Genomic DNA, 17596 nt, shown 5'->3' on the forward strand with positions numbered 1-17596 from the left:
GACTAAATATGTTTTCAATAAATATTTTAATCATTAATAATAATCGGTTATTTTGGCGGACAACAGATAGCATCCATCCAAGGTAGAACTGGATCGAGAAACTTAAGAACTCTCCTCTTTATCTCGTGACGAGGGTTTTATTGATTTAGGTTCTTGCCTCCTCCAAGACTCAGTTTCCTCAATAGCAAAAATGGGACGAGTAACAACAGATACTCATGACTTCTTTTCTCCTACCGATCCCTTCTTCGAGACAAGGTAAAGATCAATCAGGGGTCCGCGTTCAGTATCAAGCTACTTGGGAGAGCTGAGCGCGCAGAGAAAGCTCGACCCTGGGTCTCTCAAACCGGAAGCAACCCGGCTCCATTTCGGCGGCGCGCCACTCCCCGATCTTCCACCCCCAGACCCGGGACTCCTTCAGTCCGGACGTCTTCTTGCCCCGAGGCAGCGTTCTGCCACGGTGCCACCGCTAAATGGGCTCGGTAGCGCGCAGACGCCCAGGCTCGCTGGAGGGCCGGGCCTCGTTTTGGCCGCCGCCGCCGCCGCCCGGCCGCCGGCGCGGCGCTGCACTAGGGGCGGGGAGAGTCTGATGGGAGACGCGCGGCGGGCGCGCGGAGGAGGAGGCGGCGGCCCGGGAGAGGGAGAGGGAGAGGGAGCGGGAGAGGGACTGGGCGCGGGAGGCGGGAGGCGGGGGACAGGGGGAGGCGCCGCCGCCGCCGCCGCCCGCCCCTTTCCGCTGGGGAGCAGCTGCAGCTGCAGCAGAAGCAGCAGCAGCAGCAGCAGCAGCAGCAGCAGCAGCAGCAGCAGCAGCAGCAGCAGAGCCGGAGCCGCGCAGTCGCCGCCGCCGCCGCCGCGCCGGGGGATGTGGCCGGCGCCCGCCGCCTCCTGAGTGCCCGCCGCCGCCCGAGCAGCCTGCGCCGCTCCGCCGCCGCCGCCGAGCCGTGCGGGGCCTGGCCGCGCCCTCCCCGGGCGCCCGGCGGCTCGCTCGCATGCCGAGGGGCTCCGGGGCGTAGCTGCGCGCCCGGCGCCGCCTCCGGGCTCCTCCGGCCCCGCCATGGGCTGCTGCAGCTCCGCCTCCTCCGCCGCGCAGGTGAGGGGCGCCCGCCTCCCGCTTGCTTCCCGACGCCCGCTTGCCCGGCACAGCCGAGCCCAGCAGAGCCCAGCCGAGCCGAGCGCTCTCTCCCGAGCCTCCCGCGCTGGCCCTTGCGGCGGCCGGGGCGCCCCGCCGGTGCGCGCCCCTCGCCCCGCGAGCCCGCCCGCCCGCGGTCACACCTGAGCGCCCGGTCCCGCCTGCCCGCCTGCAGGTGGCGGCGCCCCTCGAGCCCCTGCTCCGCTCACTCCCGGGGCCTGCCCGGCTCCGCTCTGCGGAGTTGCCCGGCGCCCGCCCCCGCGCCCTCCACCCGGCTCTGGCCACTTTGGGCTCCATCCATCAGCTCCTCGGGGGCCCCTTCTCGCGTCTCCCCCGCTGGCTCCCGGGAACCTGCCCCTCCAGGCCCCCCTTAGCCTTTAGCATCCCAGCCCCTCCACCCACCTCCACCCCGGGTGCCCTGCGGGGGCCGAGCCGGGCTGGAGATTGGGCACCTGGTGGGTGACGGGAGCGCTACGAAAACTCCTTCTTTGTTGCCAATGGCACAGGAGGAAGAGGTGCCCGATTTAGTTTGGCTGTGGGCACTGGCTGGATGTTGTCGCTGAGGGCTGAGATGCAGAGATTTTTTTTTTCTTTTTTTGCCTCCTCCCCAAGCTTCTACCCTGCCCCCATCCAAATTTCTCCAATCGCTCTCTCTCTCTCTCTCTCTCTCTCTCTCTCTCTCTCTCTCTCTCTCTCTCTCTCTCTCTCTCTCTCCTCTTCCCCCTCTCTCCCTCTCTCTTCTCTCTCTCCTCTCTTCTCTCTCTCTCCCCCCAAACCACCCACCACCACCCCCATCCGAGTCCCTAACCTGGATGGAAATGTTTAGACAACTGTAAATGTAATAGAACTTGACTGCTGGCCACTAATAACTGAGCGGGCCTGTTGGTAAATTACCCAATTTAGTGGATTAGTGAGTGTATTTACAAATACGATAAAAAGCAATCAGGAATACTGCATCAAACTGTCTGCCGGTGGTGTATGAAAAATAGGCTCTGACAACGCCTGGGATGGAATCTCACAGTTTCATTAGCGTAGAATTTAGCCATGGTCTATGATTTGTTTATTGGAGGTGCGGGGTGGTGGTGGTGGTGGGGAGGAGAGGAACACAAGGGCTCTTGTTTGGAGAAATAAAAGCTGGTTGGTTCTTGGTGAAGAAAAATGCTAGTTTGGAAAAAAAAAAAATTCCTCCAGAGCTCTAGCTAGCAGCTGTGATAATGCCAGAAGTGTTTTGCTGCTGCTAAATGACTATATATAACTCAGTTTTAAATAACCGGCATACTTCCCAAAAATCTTGAGATCTGTTAGAAAATGATGAGAATTGCAGATGGAGGACGTTTATGATTTTTTTTTTTTAGCAAATAACCTATTTGTCTATTTTTTAAAAATTCCTTCTGAGTGTTTTCTGACCCATGAGCATTTTTCCCCCCTCTCTTTCCTTTTCTACTAGGATCATAGAAAGATTTTTGTTAGACAGAACAGCAAAGAACTATAGAATGATGTTATGGAAGGTTTTCTGATTCCCAGATAAAAATAATCAGTCACACAATACCGTCCTTTCAAGTGGTCATGGATTTGGGGAGTAGGAGGGATTTAATGGGGTGCGATTTATTTAATATTTACTGCAATATTTTGCTCAAAAGGGATTTTTGTTTTTACCTCTAAACAACTGGATTACTTTTCATTCTCTGTTGGTTGTAAAACGTATTTAAGACAGGAAGTATTGATAGTTTATGGATGGCTGTTCCTTGCATAACAATTGAATTTGGGTGGGATGAATGAAGCATCATAAAACTCAGCTTTAATAACATACTCTTGCATTTCCTGCTTTTGAATTTCTCTAGCTTCCCACTATACTTTTCAGAATTTTATTACACACATTCCCCCCTCCCCCCTTTTTCCCTCTTGCAGCCACTGTTTCCTTTTTGCCTTGTTATACAGATAAGATGCTTGCCATGTACCCTGTTATTTTTTCCTTTCCTTTTCTTTCTTACTTTTTTTTTCTTTTTTCTTTTTTTTTCCTTGTGGATTTCTATAACCAGTCTGCTGCTGTCATACATCTTTAAGTTTAGCTTCAGGGACTTGTAGTGTTCAACAAAGCATTAAATGTAGCAGGTTTTGTGCACAAATTGCTGTTCTTGTCCTTTTTTTGTTTTTGTTTTTCCCTAAATTTGAGATTTGGGCATTCTTCATTTGTAAAATGTTGCCAATTTGCTAGGATTCGAAAGCTTCTTTTACAACCATCATCAGTTTCAGAATAAAGCTCGGGCTGTAAGTGTTGTGCTGAAACAAAATAGCTATGTAACTCCAAATCTTCATTTAGATCTCTCATCTCTTTGAACCTCTTCTCTTAGAGGACACTGTTGTATTTTCAGCGGTTGTCATTCAGGAGAGAGTCTGTTTTATCTCATTTCTCATGGGTCCATGAGATTCATGAGTGAAGGAACTGCTTTGTTTACCGTCTCATTTTTTCTAACTTATTGCAGTGCTTTACTACTCTGGTGCATGAAAGTTGCTCAGCAAAAATCAGAACAAAATACCTAGACACCAAGTTAAATATCTGGCTAGCAAGTGCTATTTCAGTTCCCCTTTCACAGATACCACCAAGCTCTCCTCTCAATCTTACTGAACTATTGAGTTAAAACTGACCTTTCTTTCCCATAACCCTTTCTTTATTGTAATGGTTAGCAAAATGGAGTCATTTTCCCCTTTTCTCCTGGTTCTCCACTGCTCATTGCTTACCTTTGAGTTGGTGCAGTGGGTGTAATAGTGTGTTAAAAGAGCTTGTCTGGAAACTAATGATAACCTGCATAGACATCAAAAGACAACAGGCTTTGAGGAAATCTGACGTTCATTTCAGTTTGGCTTTTCTCCATGGCATACTCAGTAACTTTAAAGTCCTGGCAGGTTTTTATCAATGTAAACATAGTATCTTTCCTTTATTATTATTTTTTTGGTAGTAGAGATTCATTTTTAAACTATGAGTTATTTTCCTTTGGCATCTCATTCTGTGTTGTAGACTCATAAAAGTGTTTACGTTCTTCCCAACTGTTTCATCTCTTGTCATTTGTGCCGGAATTATTTTCATTCTTGGCCGTGTTGGATATCATAATTTGCTACCACAGTAATCATTCTTTTTTAGAGAATAATTTTTTCTTCATAAAAAGAAAAGTGTCACGTTAGCTACACTACCTTGTATTGCTGATGGAGCCAGTGATCAAAGTAACCTGCATTGTATCAGATATACATATCTAAGAATCTTAAAAGTGTTTAGTAATTTAGGGTTTAGATAGAGCTGTTTAATTTTTATTCTTTTAATTATTGGCCACTACAGGTTGTTTGCTAATAATAGTAATTTTTTAGAACAAGCTAGCACAAGACAACCTTTGCCTGAAAATCTCTTTGAAGGGAACTTAAAAGTCTTGAGTCTTATTTTATAGTACTAATCCCTTATAAGACTCTTAAAATTTATTTCCAACTCTCCATAATTCGTTTGTTCTGTTATGACCTGACATAATTTCTATTCTTGTAATGTTAGATTTCAAAGTTCACTTATACATTGTCAGATTTATTTAATGTTCTTTCCCATTGACAAACCAGTTTGAATGAAGGAAGCTTTTGAAAGATTACTTAGCAAATTGCCCTGAGTCTTTGTCGTTAATGGCTAGATCATTATTTCTCACAGCAGTGCTTTGGAGGCCAGGAGATTTTGCAAGTGCTCTGAAGTTCTGTCCTTCAGTTCTAACCTTAGAAATTATGAGAGGGATGGAGGAGAATCTTGCTGGTTGAACAAACTGCCCCTTACTGCCTGACTTTAGTCAAGAAGTGTTCTTGTTGACTGATTCCATCGTCTTGGATAGAAAGCCATGGGAATTTTTAACTCTTTTTCTCACTCATATCTTTTCTGGTAAGTAATGAAAAACAAATTCTGGTTAACACTTGAGCATGTTAACTGTTCTTTCATGGAATTTTAATGTTACTATATGTAGTCTCCCATCTGCTTGGTGGAATTTTAAGTCACATTGCAAAATGGAAAATTGTAAGAGTAGTGTATATTAGTGACAGAAAATGAGTCGTTCCATTAAAATATGCCCAACCCAGGAGACTTGTTTTAATTGGAGCAGAAAAGTCACAGCATGAAGACCTTCTTGTTTTCGTCCTCTGAGTCCTGTGGCGTTTGCTTGGAAGATCTACTCCTCCAAATCAAAGTAAATCAAGTTAATGCCAAAATTGGTCCATAATGTAAAAATGACACTATTTTTTACACAGATATAATTCACAGCCATTTTCATGCCTTCGCTTCTATGGGAGCTCTGCAGTTGGTTTAATTGACATCTTACAGGTGAGGAAATTGAGATTAGGAGATCTGAACACTTGACTGAAGACACAGAACATAGATGCGAACTTCAATTCATCTGGAAATCTGAACTCTCGTGCTTCTCTTCTGAACTTACATATTTTCTCTCCAAAATTTAAACTGTAATTTTCTTTAGAAAAGGCCACCCAATAAAATTTTGAATTTAAGGACTTTTTGAATTTTCTACAGGTAGTAGCTGAGGAACGACATAATATAATATAATAACACCAGTTCAAAGTTTTTTAGTCTTATCAAATGTTGCTTGATGTGCTGATCTTAAAAACATAAAAAAAACTATTTTATTGACCTAAGAAGAAAATGATGATTAATCATTTACCACTTGTAACTGGTTAATAGTTCGTTTTTACACTCTTCCTCCTGCCACCCCCAAATGATTTTTTTTTTCCTTTTTTCCTTTTATCAATCCACCAGTTGGTACTTGTGGATTGAATTTGGCTGTTCCACTTCCAGGCAAGTGCTTTAATCTTTTGACCTATCTCTACACTCACCTCTCATCATCTGGGGACTCTGAAGGATATTTATTAGAGATAAGTCAGGCTTCCTTTCTCTGTTTCTGTTGAGATGTTGAGTTGTCAGAATTGTGTTAGGAACTAGGACTAGAAACCTACCTAATCTCAATCTCTTGATCTTCTATTCTGGTATTCCAGGTGTCTTATATTTGATATCTTTACCACCTTGGCTGCACATTGAAAACACTTAGAGAACTTTAAAGACAGTCATTGATGCCTGGGACCTACTCCTAGTAATTCTGATTTCTTTGGTACAGTTACCGCCTGGAATTGAATTCCTTGGTTGATTCTCATGTGATTCCCAAGATTGAAAACCTCTTTGTTTGTTTTTTCTTTCTTTCTTTCTTTCTTTCTTTCTTTCTTTCTTTCTTTCTTTCTTTCTTTCTTTCTTTCTTTCTTTCTTTCTTTCTTTCTTTCTTTCTTTCTTTCTTTCTTTCTTTCTTTCTTTCTTTCTTTCTTTCTTTCTTTCTTTTTTTTTTTTCTTTTTTGACCACATGTTACTCCTGGCTCTGTGCTCAGAAATCATTTCTGGCAGGCTCAGGGGGACCACATGTGTTGACAGGGATCTAACCTGGGTCACGTGCAAGGTAAACTCCTTACCCGCTGTGCTATCATTCCGGCCCCATGAAAATCTGTTTTTAAGATCCCCATATCTCATGATTTCAGCTTAAGTTCTATGCTGACATTTCCCAAACTCAAGTTTACTGAATTTAGGCAAACTCTTCTTCAGCCATTTTTTTTTTTGGCTATACCTGGTGGTGCACAGGTATAGCAATCCCTGGCTCCAGTGCTCAGGGGTTGTTTCTGGTGGTGACGTGGGGACTGTGTGGTGCTGGGAATAGAGCCTGGGCTTTTTGCATGCAAAACATATGCTCCAGACCTTTGGGCTATCTCTCTGTCTCTCTGGACCTTAGTTTTTATATCTATACATCCAGCTGATTACTTCACACCTTAACCCTAAACTATTTGACTAAATCGAGCTCAAATTTTGTATTTACATACATGCACAGTTCCTTTTCAGTATTTCTAATTTCCTAAATGATTAGTTTCCTGATGTAGAAACTAAACCTGATACTTGTAAGGAATCAGTTTTCATTTTTATATCTAGTCAGTTCATTTCACCTCTGACTTTTTTTTTTTACTTCTGACTTTCTAAAGTCCCCTATTAACAGCTAACTAACATATTAACTACTATACTAAAATAGTCCAAGCCTTCATCATCTCCAGCCACATTCTTGGGTACAGATCTCCTTGTATTCAGTCAGACTTCTTCCTAATATTTCTCCATACTGCAGTCTTAGTGGTCTTTTTAAAATCCAAAGTTTACTGTGTCCCTCTCCTACTTAAAACTGTAATGGTTTTTCAATAGTCTTAGAGATAAGAGTGGAATCTCTGACCTGTGTGAGTTCGTCTTTAGTTTGGGGGGCCATGCCCCCCATACATGAGGATTTACTGTTCACTCAGGAATTAGTTCTGGCAGGATTCAGGAGGCTGTATGGGGTACCAGGTTCAACCCTAGTCATTTGTAAGCAAGACAAGTGTGCTACCTGCTGTAGTAATGCGCTGGCTCCAATAAGTTCTTTTTATTGGGGGGGGGCAATACCCACTAGTGCTTAGGGACTGCTCACAGCTAGATTTTAGGGTTGCTTTGGTGGAGTGTGAAGTGTGTGTGAGTGTGAGGGATCATACAATGTCAAGAATTGAACTAGGGGCCACCACAACACAATCTATTCACACCAGGGGCTGGAGTGATAGCACAGCAGCAGGGTGTTTGCCTTGCATGCTGTGAACCCGGATGAAACAGGTTTGATCCCCAGGATCCCATGTGGTCCCTTGAGCCTGCCAGGAGTGATTTCTGATCGTAGAGCCAGGAGTAACCTCTGAGCAGGTGCTCAGGTTTTTGAGTGTGGCCCAAAAACCAAATATGTGTGTGTCTGTGCGTGCGTGCCTTTATATATATTCATACTAGCTTTTTGAATTATCTCCCTGGACCCAGCCTCATAGATTCTTGTTGATTATATTCCACCTTTAAAGGTTTTTACCAGACCATGATGGATTTGCCTAGATGTCTTTTTTTTTTTTCCCCCTTCCTGGGAACTACTTATTCTTTTTCAGTTTCAACTTAAAAGTTCCCTCTGTGGGAAAGCCTTCCTTGTACTTTAGAGTAGGCCAGGTCTCATTAAATGGCTACACCCCCTTATGTATATTGCCTTTGAGTGTTTAAGGCAGTAAACAAATAATTTATACAGCTAATCTAATCTCTAAATCAAGAGTGACAAACTGTGATTCATATCTGATTGGTTATTTTTGGATGAGCCAAGAATGCGAAAGATAGTATGTATATATTTTTAAAATAATTCTGAAAATAAAATACTACTGTATAAGAAATTTATTTCACAAAACTTGCATGAAATTTGAATTTATTGTCACAAACTTTATTGGGTCAGGATTTGCTTGTACATTGTCAATGCTAACTACAGTATCAGAACTGAGGAATGAGTTGTGATGGAGAACTGTGACCCCAAAATATTTACTCTGTGGCTCGTCACAGAAGACATCTGTTGATCCTGGTCTAGATTGAGCTAATGAAGAGAAGGACTGTCTATTCATTTTGCTGTTTTATTGGTACCAAGTTACTGTTAAGTGCTCCAGCAGTATATGAACAAATTATTTAGTGTTTATTTTTTTCTTTATGAATGGGTATGGATGAGCTCCTGCCATAGCCACTGATTTGCAAAAACCACATATTTTTTGGGAAAAGAACAGATACTTTAGAAGATTTTCAAAAGAGTTTTCAACAGCAGTCTGAAGCCTCTTGTCTGTTGAAGCCATAAGGCTGATGTGAATACAGCTAATGTGGTTAGGGAGGGTCAGTCACCTGGCCAGACTGGAGGGGAGAAGGTGGAAAGTCCCTCCCAAGAGGGGCCAATTGAATAAGCAATTACTGATTTGTTTGTACAAGTAGATGTGACTTTTTGTCGAACAGAACAAGCATGTGTTGGAGAAAAACTTTAGTCATTCAAGTTTTCTTTAATAAACATTGTGGGAATTAACTGTCACAGTGGTAACAGTTTCTGGTGCAGTAGTGTTTGTTCCTTTTTAGTACTTTGTTTTCAATTTATGCAGTGTGTCGTTGGTGTGGGAAATGTGATGTTTGAAAAAGATTTGTATTTTTCAGTACATATTTATTGAAAAACATTTGGTTGATAACTTGGAATTAATTTTTTTTGTTGTTGTTGTTGTTGTTTTGGGCCATACCCAGCAAAGTTCAGCGTTACTTCTGGCTCTGTGCCCAGAAATTACTCCTGGTGTACTCGGGGAACTATATGGTATGCCAGGGATTGAACCCGGGTCAGCCACTTGCAAGGCAACTACCTATCCATTGTGCTCTCGCTTTGTTCCCTGGAATTATTTTTTGAGGGGAGTAAATAGAATTTGGGGTGGAGGGATAGGACATATCTGCAAAGAATCATAGAATCAAATATAAGACTCCTGTATTCAGCTCTTCCCCTCAAAGTATTTTATTACTCCATTTAGATGCTCTCTGCAGTATCTCAGAACCAAATACTTAGATATGTATTTAGTAAGAAAACTCCGAAGTACTATTTTTGTTTTCATTTCAAGTTTGCTAGGTATGTTCATAATTGTTTTGCTGGAGGTCTCGAGAGATGGTCATTGGGCTGAGGGTATGCTTTGCCTACCTGAGTCCTATCCCTGACACTGCAGTTCCCTGAGCTGCTGGGAGTAATACCTGAGCATAGATTTGGGAGTAGCTCCCGAGCTCTTCTGGATTTGGCCCTTAAAATTATTCATTTGGAGTTATTTGGTTGATTTTGATTTTAGAATTTACACCCACTGTACTTCTTTATGGATTTGCTGAATAAGTTGGAATGACCCTCTTGGGACACTTTAACAAGTATTTAAAAGTCATTTTAAAAGAAAAGACATTTAAAACATTGACACTTCATTGAAAAATAGAGTAAAGCTATATGCGTGGATATTTTGGTATTAATTCATTGAATTTAAACGCCACATTTTCAGTATAATTTTTTTCCCTTAACATAAGATTCAATTGAATTTAGGGTAGTATATTTATCTCACTATCCTGCCTACCTCTGAATGATCCTTAGTTGATAAATGGCCTTCTGTCTTTGTAAGAAGACTGTTCTCTTGCTGTTCTAAAGAGATTAAAGGCAGACTATTTTGCACCAGTAGGATTATATATACTATCCAGAGGCAATACTAAGTTTTGGTTTTGTTTTGCTCTTTTTGGTCAGACCTGATAGTGCTCAGGGGTTACTTCTGTATCTAAACTCAGGAATCATTCTTGGTGATTCTGCTTTTCAAGTCCACTGATGAGCTAAAAGTCTCAGTTGTTACCTCTTTCATTAATTCCCCACCCCATTCATTTTGCAAAGCATAGTTTTAAAGGACATCAGGGAGGTGAGTGCTAAGGGTGAAATAAATAGTAAGAATGAGAAGCTAGAGTGAGTCATTAGTTCAAGGGATGGGGAAGCCAAGGAAGGATGGACTGATTGGAGAATCTCCTTTTCACTTTGATCACCTCTGACCCTTGATCAGACCAGGTCTGAAAGAGTGGACTGCAGTGACGTGAAATCAGCAGCTTGACAAGAAAGCCTGTGGCTTGCTGTGTGTCAGTGTTGGAAGAGCTTGACCAGTGTGGAGAGAGAAGATGTGTTTCCTGTAAGGGAGAGCATGAATATTTAAAGGGGAAGTAGGACCAAAGAGTTTGCTGGTGATTCAAGGAAGATTCATTTGGCAATGTTGCTGGCTTTGAAGTGGGAGAAAGGGAAAGAGGAACCATCCAAGAAGCTGTTCATTTACTCACCAAGCAGTGTGCTACATGGGACATGGAAGAGAATTCAGCTCTTCTTAGTGGAGCTGAAATAGGACAGACTTTGCTGATGCCCCCTGGAGATGTGAGACAGAGGAGGAGGACACCTGAGGATTGAGGAGTTGAGATAGTGTGAAGCAGTTGAATTTAGTTCTGTGGCCCTGAATTGAGAGGAGATTAAATTCTATGTAAATATTCAGAGCTGTGTGACTACACAGTTTTGTGTGGCCCTGAATTGAGAGGCTCTTTTCATGTTACAAGACTCAGAAGATCTCAAAGGACAGTTTTCGTGCAGTTAAAGGAGAGGCTTTCAGGATGAGTGATGTCCCTGAGGTAGAGTGTGAAATTTGAGTGCAGACAGTTAGGGAATGTACATAAGGCATAGTCACAGCTCTGTACTATTGGGGGTTTTCCTGGGTTAATTTCTTAGTTTCTGCTCTCATTTAATGAATTTCATTTTATTCTCCAGGCTCTGTTATAGGAGTAAATTCACTGTGACCCCCATTTTGTAGATGAGGAAACTGAGACTCAGATTGCCTACCCAAGGTCCCCCCAAAATGGAATTATTTAAAGCCTGTGCATTTCCTACAATTCCTGCACCTTGCTGTCCTGACTATTACATTTAAATAGATTAGAACATGGTCCTTATTGAGGCTGGAGAGATAGCTCAAAGGATTAGAGCATTTGCTATGCAAGTAAAAGAAATAAGTTTGATCCTAGGAACTACATGATTCCTGGAGTATCACTCGGTTTCTAGCCCCCCCCCCTTGCAGCCCCTGGAAAAACGACAAAAAACCCAAAACAACAATACTCTTAGAAGAGAATTGGAAGTTAATTCCCTCATTGCATTGTGTGTCATTGTCTGTATGTGTTTTATGTGGTGCATGAGATTGTGAACCTGGGGTCTTATTTAGACTAGCCCTCTCCTACTGCTCTATATTCCTGGCCTATATTAGACTTTTAAATGTGAATTATACAGCATTACTTCTAGGAAGCCGATTTAATTTTGCTCTTATGGACTTCCTTGATTTATCCTTAAATTTTTTTATTATTATATTTTGAGGAACTGATCTGCAGCACACATGTTGAGAAACAAATAATTTTTTTCAGTACTATTCTCCTAAAGGAGCACAAAAGTGAGTGAAGTGTAGTAGCATTAACTATATTGCTAGATCTTGGGGCTGGAGCAACAGCAAGGAGGGTGTTTGCTGTGGATCCAGGTTTGATATCCGGCACATCATATGGTACCTGGAGCCCACCAGGAACAATTCCTGAGAACTGCCAGGTGTGGCCCCAAAACCAAAAGTAAAATCATATTGCTTGATCAGGTATCTTTTTCTTTTTTGGGGGGGCACACCCAGTTTGCTCAGGGGTTACTCCTGGCAGGCTTGGGACAATATGGGATGCCAGATTGAACCCAGGCCTGTCCTGGTCGGCTGCGTGCAAGGCACACACTATTGCTATGCTGTCATTCTGGCATCTTAGGTATCTTAAGTAGGAAGCACTCGGTATACCACAAACATCAACTCAAGTGGTTAGCAAAATAATGTAAATACATGTCAAGTCATTAGTCATGGTACTGTTCAGGGGCCTCAAACTCAATTTTCCTGGGGGCCGCAGGAGGCAAAGTCGGGGTGATCCTTGAGTGCAAACTCAGTAGTAAGCCTTGAACATTGGGGGGTGTGACCCAAACAACTAAAACAAAACAAAACAAAATAAGATTCCTCTAGGGCAGGGCCACAAAATGTTGTTTGAGACCCCTGGTTTAAATCAATTGATGTGAATTGTCTCTCAGATTAAATATTTTGATAACTTCAAGAAATTGGAGAAAGTAAGTGGTTTTCCAGAAGGATCCTTTCAGTTTCAAACTTCAGATTCTGAATTGTTTTAAGGCCAAGAGGCCCACAGCAGGAGACAGACCTAGCCATCTGTGCTTTGAGGTTTTCTTCTTTTTTTTTCTCCTCTTGCTCTGCTCCAAAGACTCAGAGAGGGGACAGTTAGAATTCACACTTAGCACTCCAAATGGCCCTTAGGAGATGGGACCCACTGATAAAGTGCTGTTTTTATTTTGTGGGACAAAGAATTGAGGACAAAGATGGGGTAATATGAGCTAAACAAATAATAGATCTTCAGTAGTTGTATTGAATAAATGTAGGGGGGGTGTCATACAATTTTTATCTATGATGATAAAGCTGCTTCTCCAAATTACTATTCAGACAAATAGCTGGTCAGTGGAGAGGAATAGGAATGAACCTGAAAATTAAACTTTGGACACTATCCACAATAATTTCAGTTAATTCAGGTGGTTTGAACCTGACCTTGCTAGCATGCATTGCTACATTATAATGAAGCCTCGGTGGAGACATCAATAGGGGCCAGTTCAGGGAGGGGGAGGAGCATCTCATAAGCTGGACACCTTTAAGACCTTGTCAACACTAATGGGGGCTATGTGGTCAGTTCTGGTCCATAGATCAATCAGCTTTGGCTTCTCTTTCTGACATCTGCCTGTCTGGCTACATTACCTTTTTGTACCGGTCCATGGCACAGGGGAGTATGATAAAAGTGCCGTTGGCTCAGCTTCTTTGCACCTGCCCGGGAGCAGGGTAGGCCAAGCCCTAGAGTTTCCATATTTTGTTCCAACTGTGAGTGCAATAGTGAAAGTGGTATTGCAGAAACGAACCCTGTTTATTCCAGGGATGAACACAAGAGTAGAGAATGGGGTTTGATAGCCCAAAGGGCTCAGTACGTATTTGCATATAGGAGGTCCAGTTTCATCACAGGTTTCCTGAGCACTTCAAGGATCGGCCCCTAATTACTGCCCAGTGTTCTCCCCTCTCCCTGCATAAAGTCCCCCCTCTAATAAAGACTGTTGAAAGAAGGAGCTATGGCGATCACTCAAGTGGTAAAGCAAAGGTCCTGTGCTTGATATCTCACACTGCATTGCCCCCCCCAAAAAATTCTGCTAGGTGTGACTGGTGCCCCTCCCCCAAGTGCTGCTGGTCTCACCACCAGGTATCCCATAAATATATGTGTGAAGTAGACTGCATAAAGCTTGCTCCTGATTTGGTGCTAGGAGATAGCTCAGTGGTTGAAACATCTATTTTGCATGCATAAAGCTAAGAGTTGAGTCCCCAGTAGCACCCACATGGCGTAGCATGATCACAGCTGTTCTGATCTTTGTGATCCTCTACTTATTTCCCACCAGACAAGCGGTGGCAGATGAAGGAGTGTGACCTCTGGTGAGCACCAGAATCAGAAGTGTCTGCTTCCCCTGGCCTTTGTAATATTCCAGGGAAAGGAAGTGGGGCAGGATGGATTGAGCAGATCAGATAACAGGCCCAGACGGTTTAAGGGGTTTAACTCCTGCTTTGCATGCTGGAGTCAGCCTGGGCTTGATTCCTGGCACCTTTTGGTATCCTGAGCCAAAAACAAAGCAAAAAACCCCCAAACTTTTGGGTGCGGTACAAAAAGCAAAGGAAAAAAAGACTGGAGAGATAGATAGTATAATGGGTAGGGCACTTGCCTTTCATACTGCTCACCTGACTTCAATTTCCAACACCCTTATATGTTTTCCTGAGCACAGATCCAGGATAGTGTGACCCCAAAACAAAAGCTTAGAATGGAGATTAAATGAGGTCAGCTACATGCTTTGCTTGAATTCAGCCAATTACTGACTGGCAAGCTGCTTATAGTTCTACGTTCTGATTGATTCAGGAATGAGATTTGCCTTCTAGACCAATTCAGTTTTCTTTTTTTTTGAGGGGGATGGGGGAGGCTACACCTCGTGGCACTTGAGGGCCAGGGTTAGTTACAGTTCTCAGCAGTGCTCAGAGACCATATGTTGCTGGAGACAAAACCCAGGTTTTTCCCTTATAAAGCATGTCCTCAGCTTCTTGAGCTCTCTGATTCCTATTCTGTCTACAGAGTGTAATGACTTCAGCAGAGTTGTAAGGAATTTGCATTTCTTGAATGGCCAAGGGTAAACTCTGGTTTACAGTGTGTAATATGCTGATAATTTCCTGCTAGATTATAAGCTAGTTTTAAGACTAATAGAAATTTGAAAAGTGCCCTAAAGGAGTATAGACATTATTTTGAAGTAGCAGCCACCCCTATATTTAACTGAAGATGGAGTTTGGTAAACTTGAGGATGAATTTATGGTATCTGTAGATATGAACGTATTTTAGTGTAGAGTGATAGAAAAACTACTGCCCTTGGGTAGAAAATTAAAGCTTCAGAGGCCCACAGGCAAGCTGTGCATTCTTGAGGCAGTTATATAGTGAGGGTAGGAAACCCTATAATGTATTTTTTATTTGATATTTTGTGATCTTGTTGAAAATGATCAGCATTTAAAAACTTAAGTGTGGCTTTTGTTCTTTTGTAGTATAATGTGTAGAAACTTTAAAAAAAAACACACACACACTTATTTTGGTTTTGGGGCCATACCTGGTGGCGCTCAGGGGTTACTCCTAGCTCTGTGCTCAGAAATAGCTCCTGGCAGACTCAGGGGACCATGTGGGATGCTAGGAATCGAATCCAGGTTCATTCGGAGTTGGCCACATGCAACGCAAATGCCCTACCACTGCTATTGCTCTGGCCCTGGCTTTGGTTTTTGGCCACACCTGGCGGTGCTCAGGGATTACTTCTAGCTCTGAGCTCAGAAAGCACTCCTGGCAGGCTCCGGGGACCATATGGGATGCTGGGAGTTGAACCCCAGCTGCTTGCATGGTAAACGCCCTATCACTGTGATATTTTTCCAGTTCCTGTTCTAGAAACTTCCAAAACAACAGTCTGAAGCCAGGGGTCTTCAAACTACGGCCCGCGGGCCACATATTGTATTTATTCCCATTTTGTTTCCTCACTTCTAAATAAGATATATGCAGTGTGCATAGAAATTTGTTCATAATTTTTGTTTTTACTATAATCTGGCCCTCCAGCAGTCTGAAGGATAGTGAACTGGCCCCCTGTTTAAAAGTTTGAGGACCCCTGGGACTCTGAAGTATTGTTTTATTCACGAATAACTGGTTACTCTCCAGCTGCCTCTGTGTGTATTCTGACCAAGTGCAGTCTCTGCATGCCCACCCTGAATGCTATCATGGCCTCAGGGTCTTATACTTAACAGGCTCTTGGTACCTATTTAATGTTCTTTCATAGAACCAAAGGGCCCATCATGAATTCTTTTTATTTTTATTTTTTGAGGGGGAAAAAGGGAGAAACATTCAGATGTTTTCAATGGCTATTCCTGACTCTACTCGGGAATGAGTTCTGGTGGCCTTTAGGGGCAATCATATGTAGTTGTCAGGGATTTAAGCTGGGGTGGCTACATGCAAGACAAGTACTGTCTGTTTCTTTGGGACACCAGAGAGGATCGATTCTTCCCTCCTTGAGACCATTTTGCTTAGCTTCTTGCTTGTTCCCACTCACATATGCATTTTCTCATCTACTCTTTTAAGTATTTATGCCTCATCTGCTTCCAAAAGTATTTTCAATGATTTGCAATCAAATGTACATCTATTTAAGGTGCTTGAAAGGAAAAAAAAAAAAAAGCAAACAACTAAAGGAGGTTGAGGCGGACTGGAGGAGGAGGACCCACTCTCAGAAAGGGCCTAAGCTGTTTGCCAGTGTTTCTAGTTCTGCTTTAGAATGGGTTCCACTCAAAGGAGATTATTTCTTGGCAATCTTTTATAGACTCCAACACAAGGGAGGAGCTTAAGAAGTCTAAACCACTCAAGGTAGCCAAACATTTTCTATCATGTCTGTTAAGTAGATTTTGGTGAGGTTCTGTTTAACTGCCTCCATTATTAGCAGAGTTCACAACTTCCCAAGACAGTTGCTTTCAGAGAGCAGTTCTGGGCTGGGGAGATGACTCAAAGGCTTGAGGCACATATTTTGCCTAATTAGGAATGCTGGGTTTGAGCTGAATACTACCTGCTCCATCTTTGCCCCCAGCATGCCAGTAGTAATCTCGTGAGTACCTGGCGTGATCCTCAAATCAGAAAAGAACTATCTTCTTTTTGCATATCGTATCCGGTACCTGCTTTTGTTATTGTTCCTGATTATGCACACACCCCCATTAGCCAGATAGAATAAATGTCTGCAATTAGCCTTTAATTATTGTCCGATGTGTGTCTATTACACAAGTATATGCAACTAACAACATAGTTTATAAGCCATTTCAAAATGTCCTGATTCCAGATACCCTACTGTTGTGGACCCCTTCCCCAGCCTTATACTTTGGTTTATTTAAATTTCTAATCCAAGCTTTAAACTTTCTTTTTTTTTTTTTCAAATGAACTGGATCTTTATTCTGTCACAGGACGGGGGACTCAGGGCACAGAGAGGGGCAAGGTACAATGGGCCCCCACCCCCGCCATGACTCAACCACACTTCTAAGCCCCCAAAAAACATAAATTCAGGCACATTTCTTGGACCTCATTATTTTTGTTTTCTTTACCAACCCCTTGAACCTCTTGATGATCTGGGGCCAGTCTGAGCAGGATCAAAGGTGGGAGGGGCTGGAGGTAAACTTTCGATTATTTAATTTATTTTTTGGGGGGAGTTACACCCAGCGGCACTCAGGGATTGCTCCTGGCTCTATGCTCAGAAATCGTTCCTGGCAGGTTCAGGGGACCATATGGGATGTGGGATTCGAACCACCATCCTTCTGCATGCAAGGCAAATGCACTACCTTTATGCTATCTCTCTGGCCCCAAACTTTTGATTCTTAATCCAA

General features: G+C 42.9%; 1 protein-coding gene across 3 annotated transcripts in view; it reads left to right on the forward strand.

The window, feature by feature from the left end:
- Positions 1-876: 876 nt before the first annotated feature.
- The window catches only part of SLC44A1 (solute carrier family 44 member 1), a 226376-nt gene continuing 209656 nt past the window's right edge, over positions 877-17596 (forward strand). For 2 of the 3 annotated variants that reach the window (XM_049770819.1, XM_049770831.1), the window contains exon 1: positions 877-1087. In XM_049770819.1, the coding sequence (XP_049626776.1) occupies positions 1052-1087 (36 nt within the window). In that variant the 5' untranslated portion in view covers positions 877-1051. The remainder of the gene's footprint in view (positions 1088-17596) is intronic. The other variant, XM_049770826.1, reaches the window with a different exon arrangement.

Source organism: Suncus etruscus, chromosome 1, assembly GCF_024139225.1.
Source record: "Suncus etruscus isolate mSunEtr1 chromosome 1, mSunEtr1.pri.cur, whole genome shotgun sequence".
Taxonomy (NCBI): Eukaryota; Metazoa; Chordata; class Mammalia; order Eulipotyphla; family Soricidae; genus Suncus; species Suncus etruscus.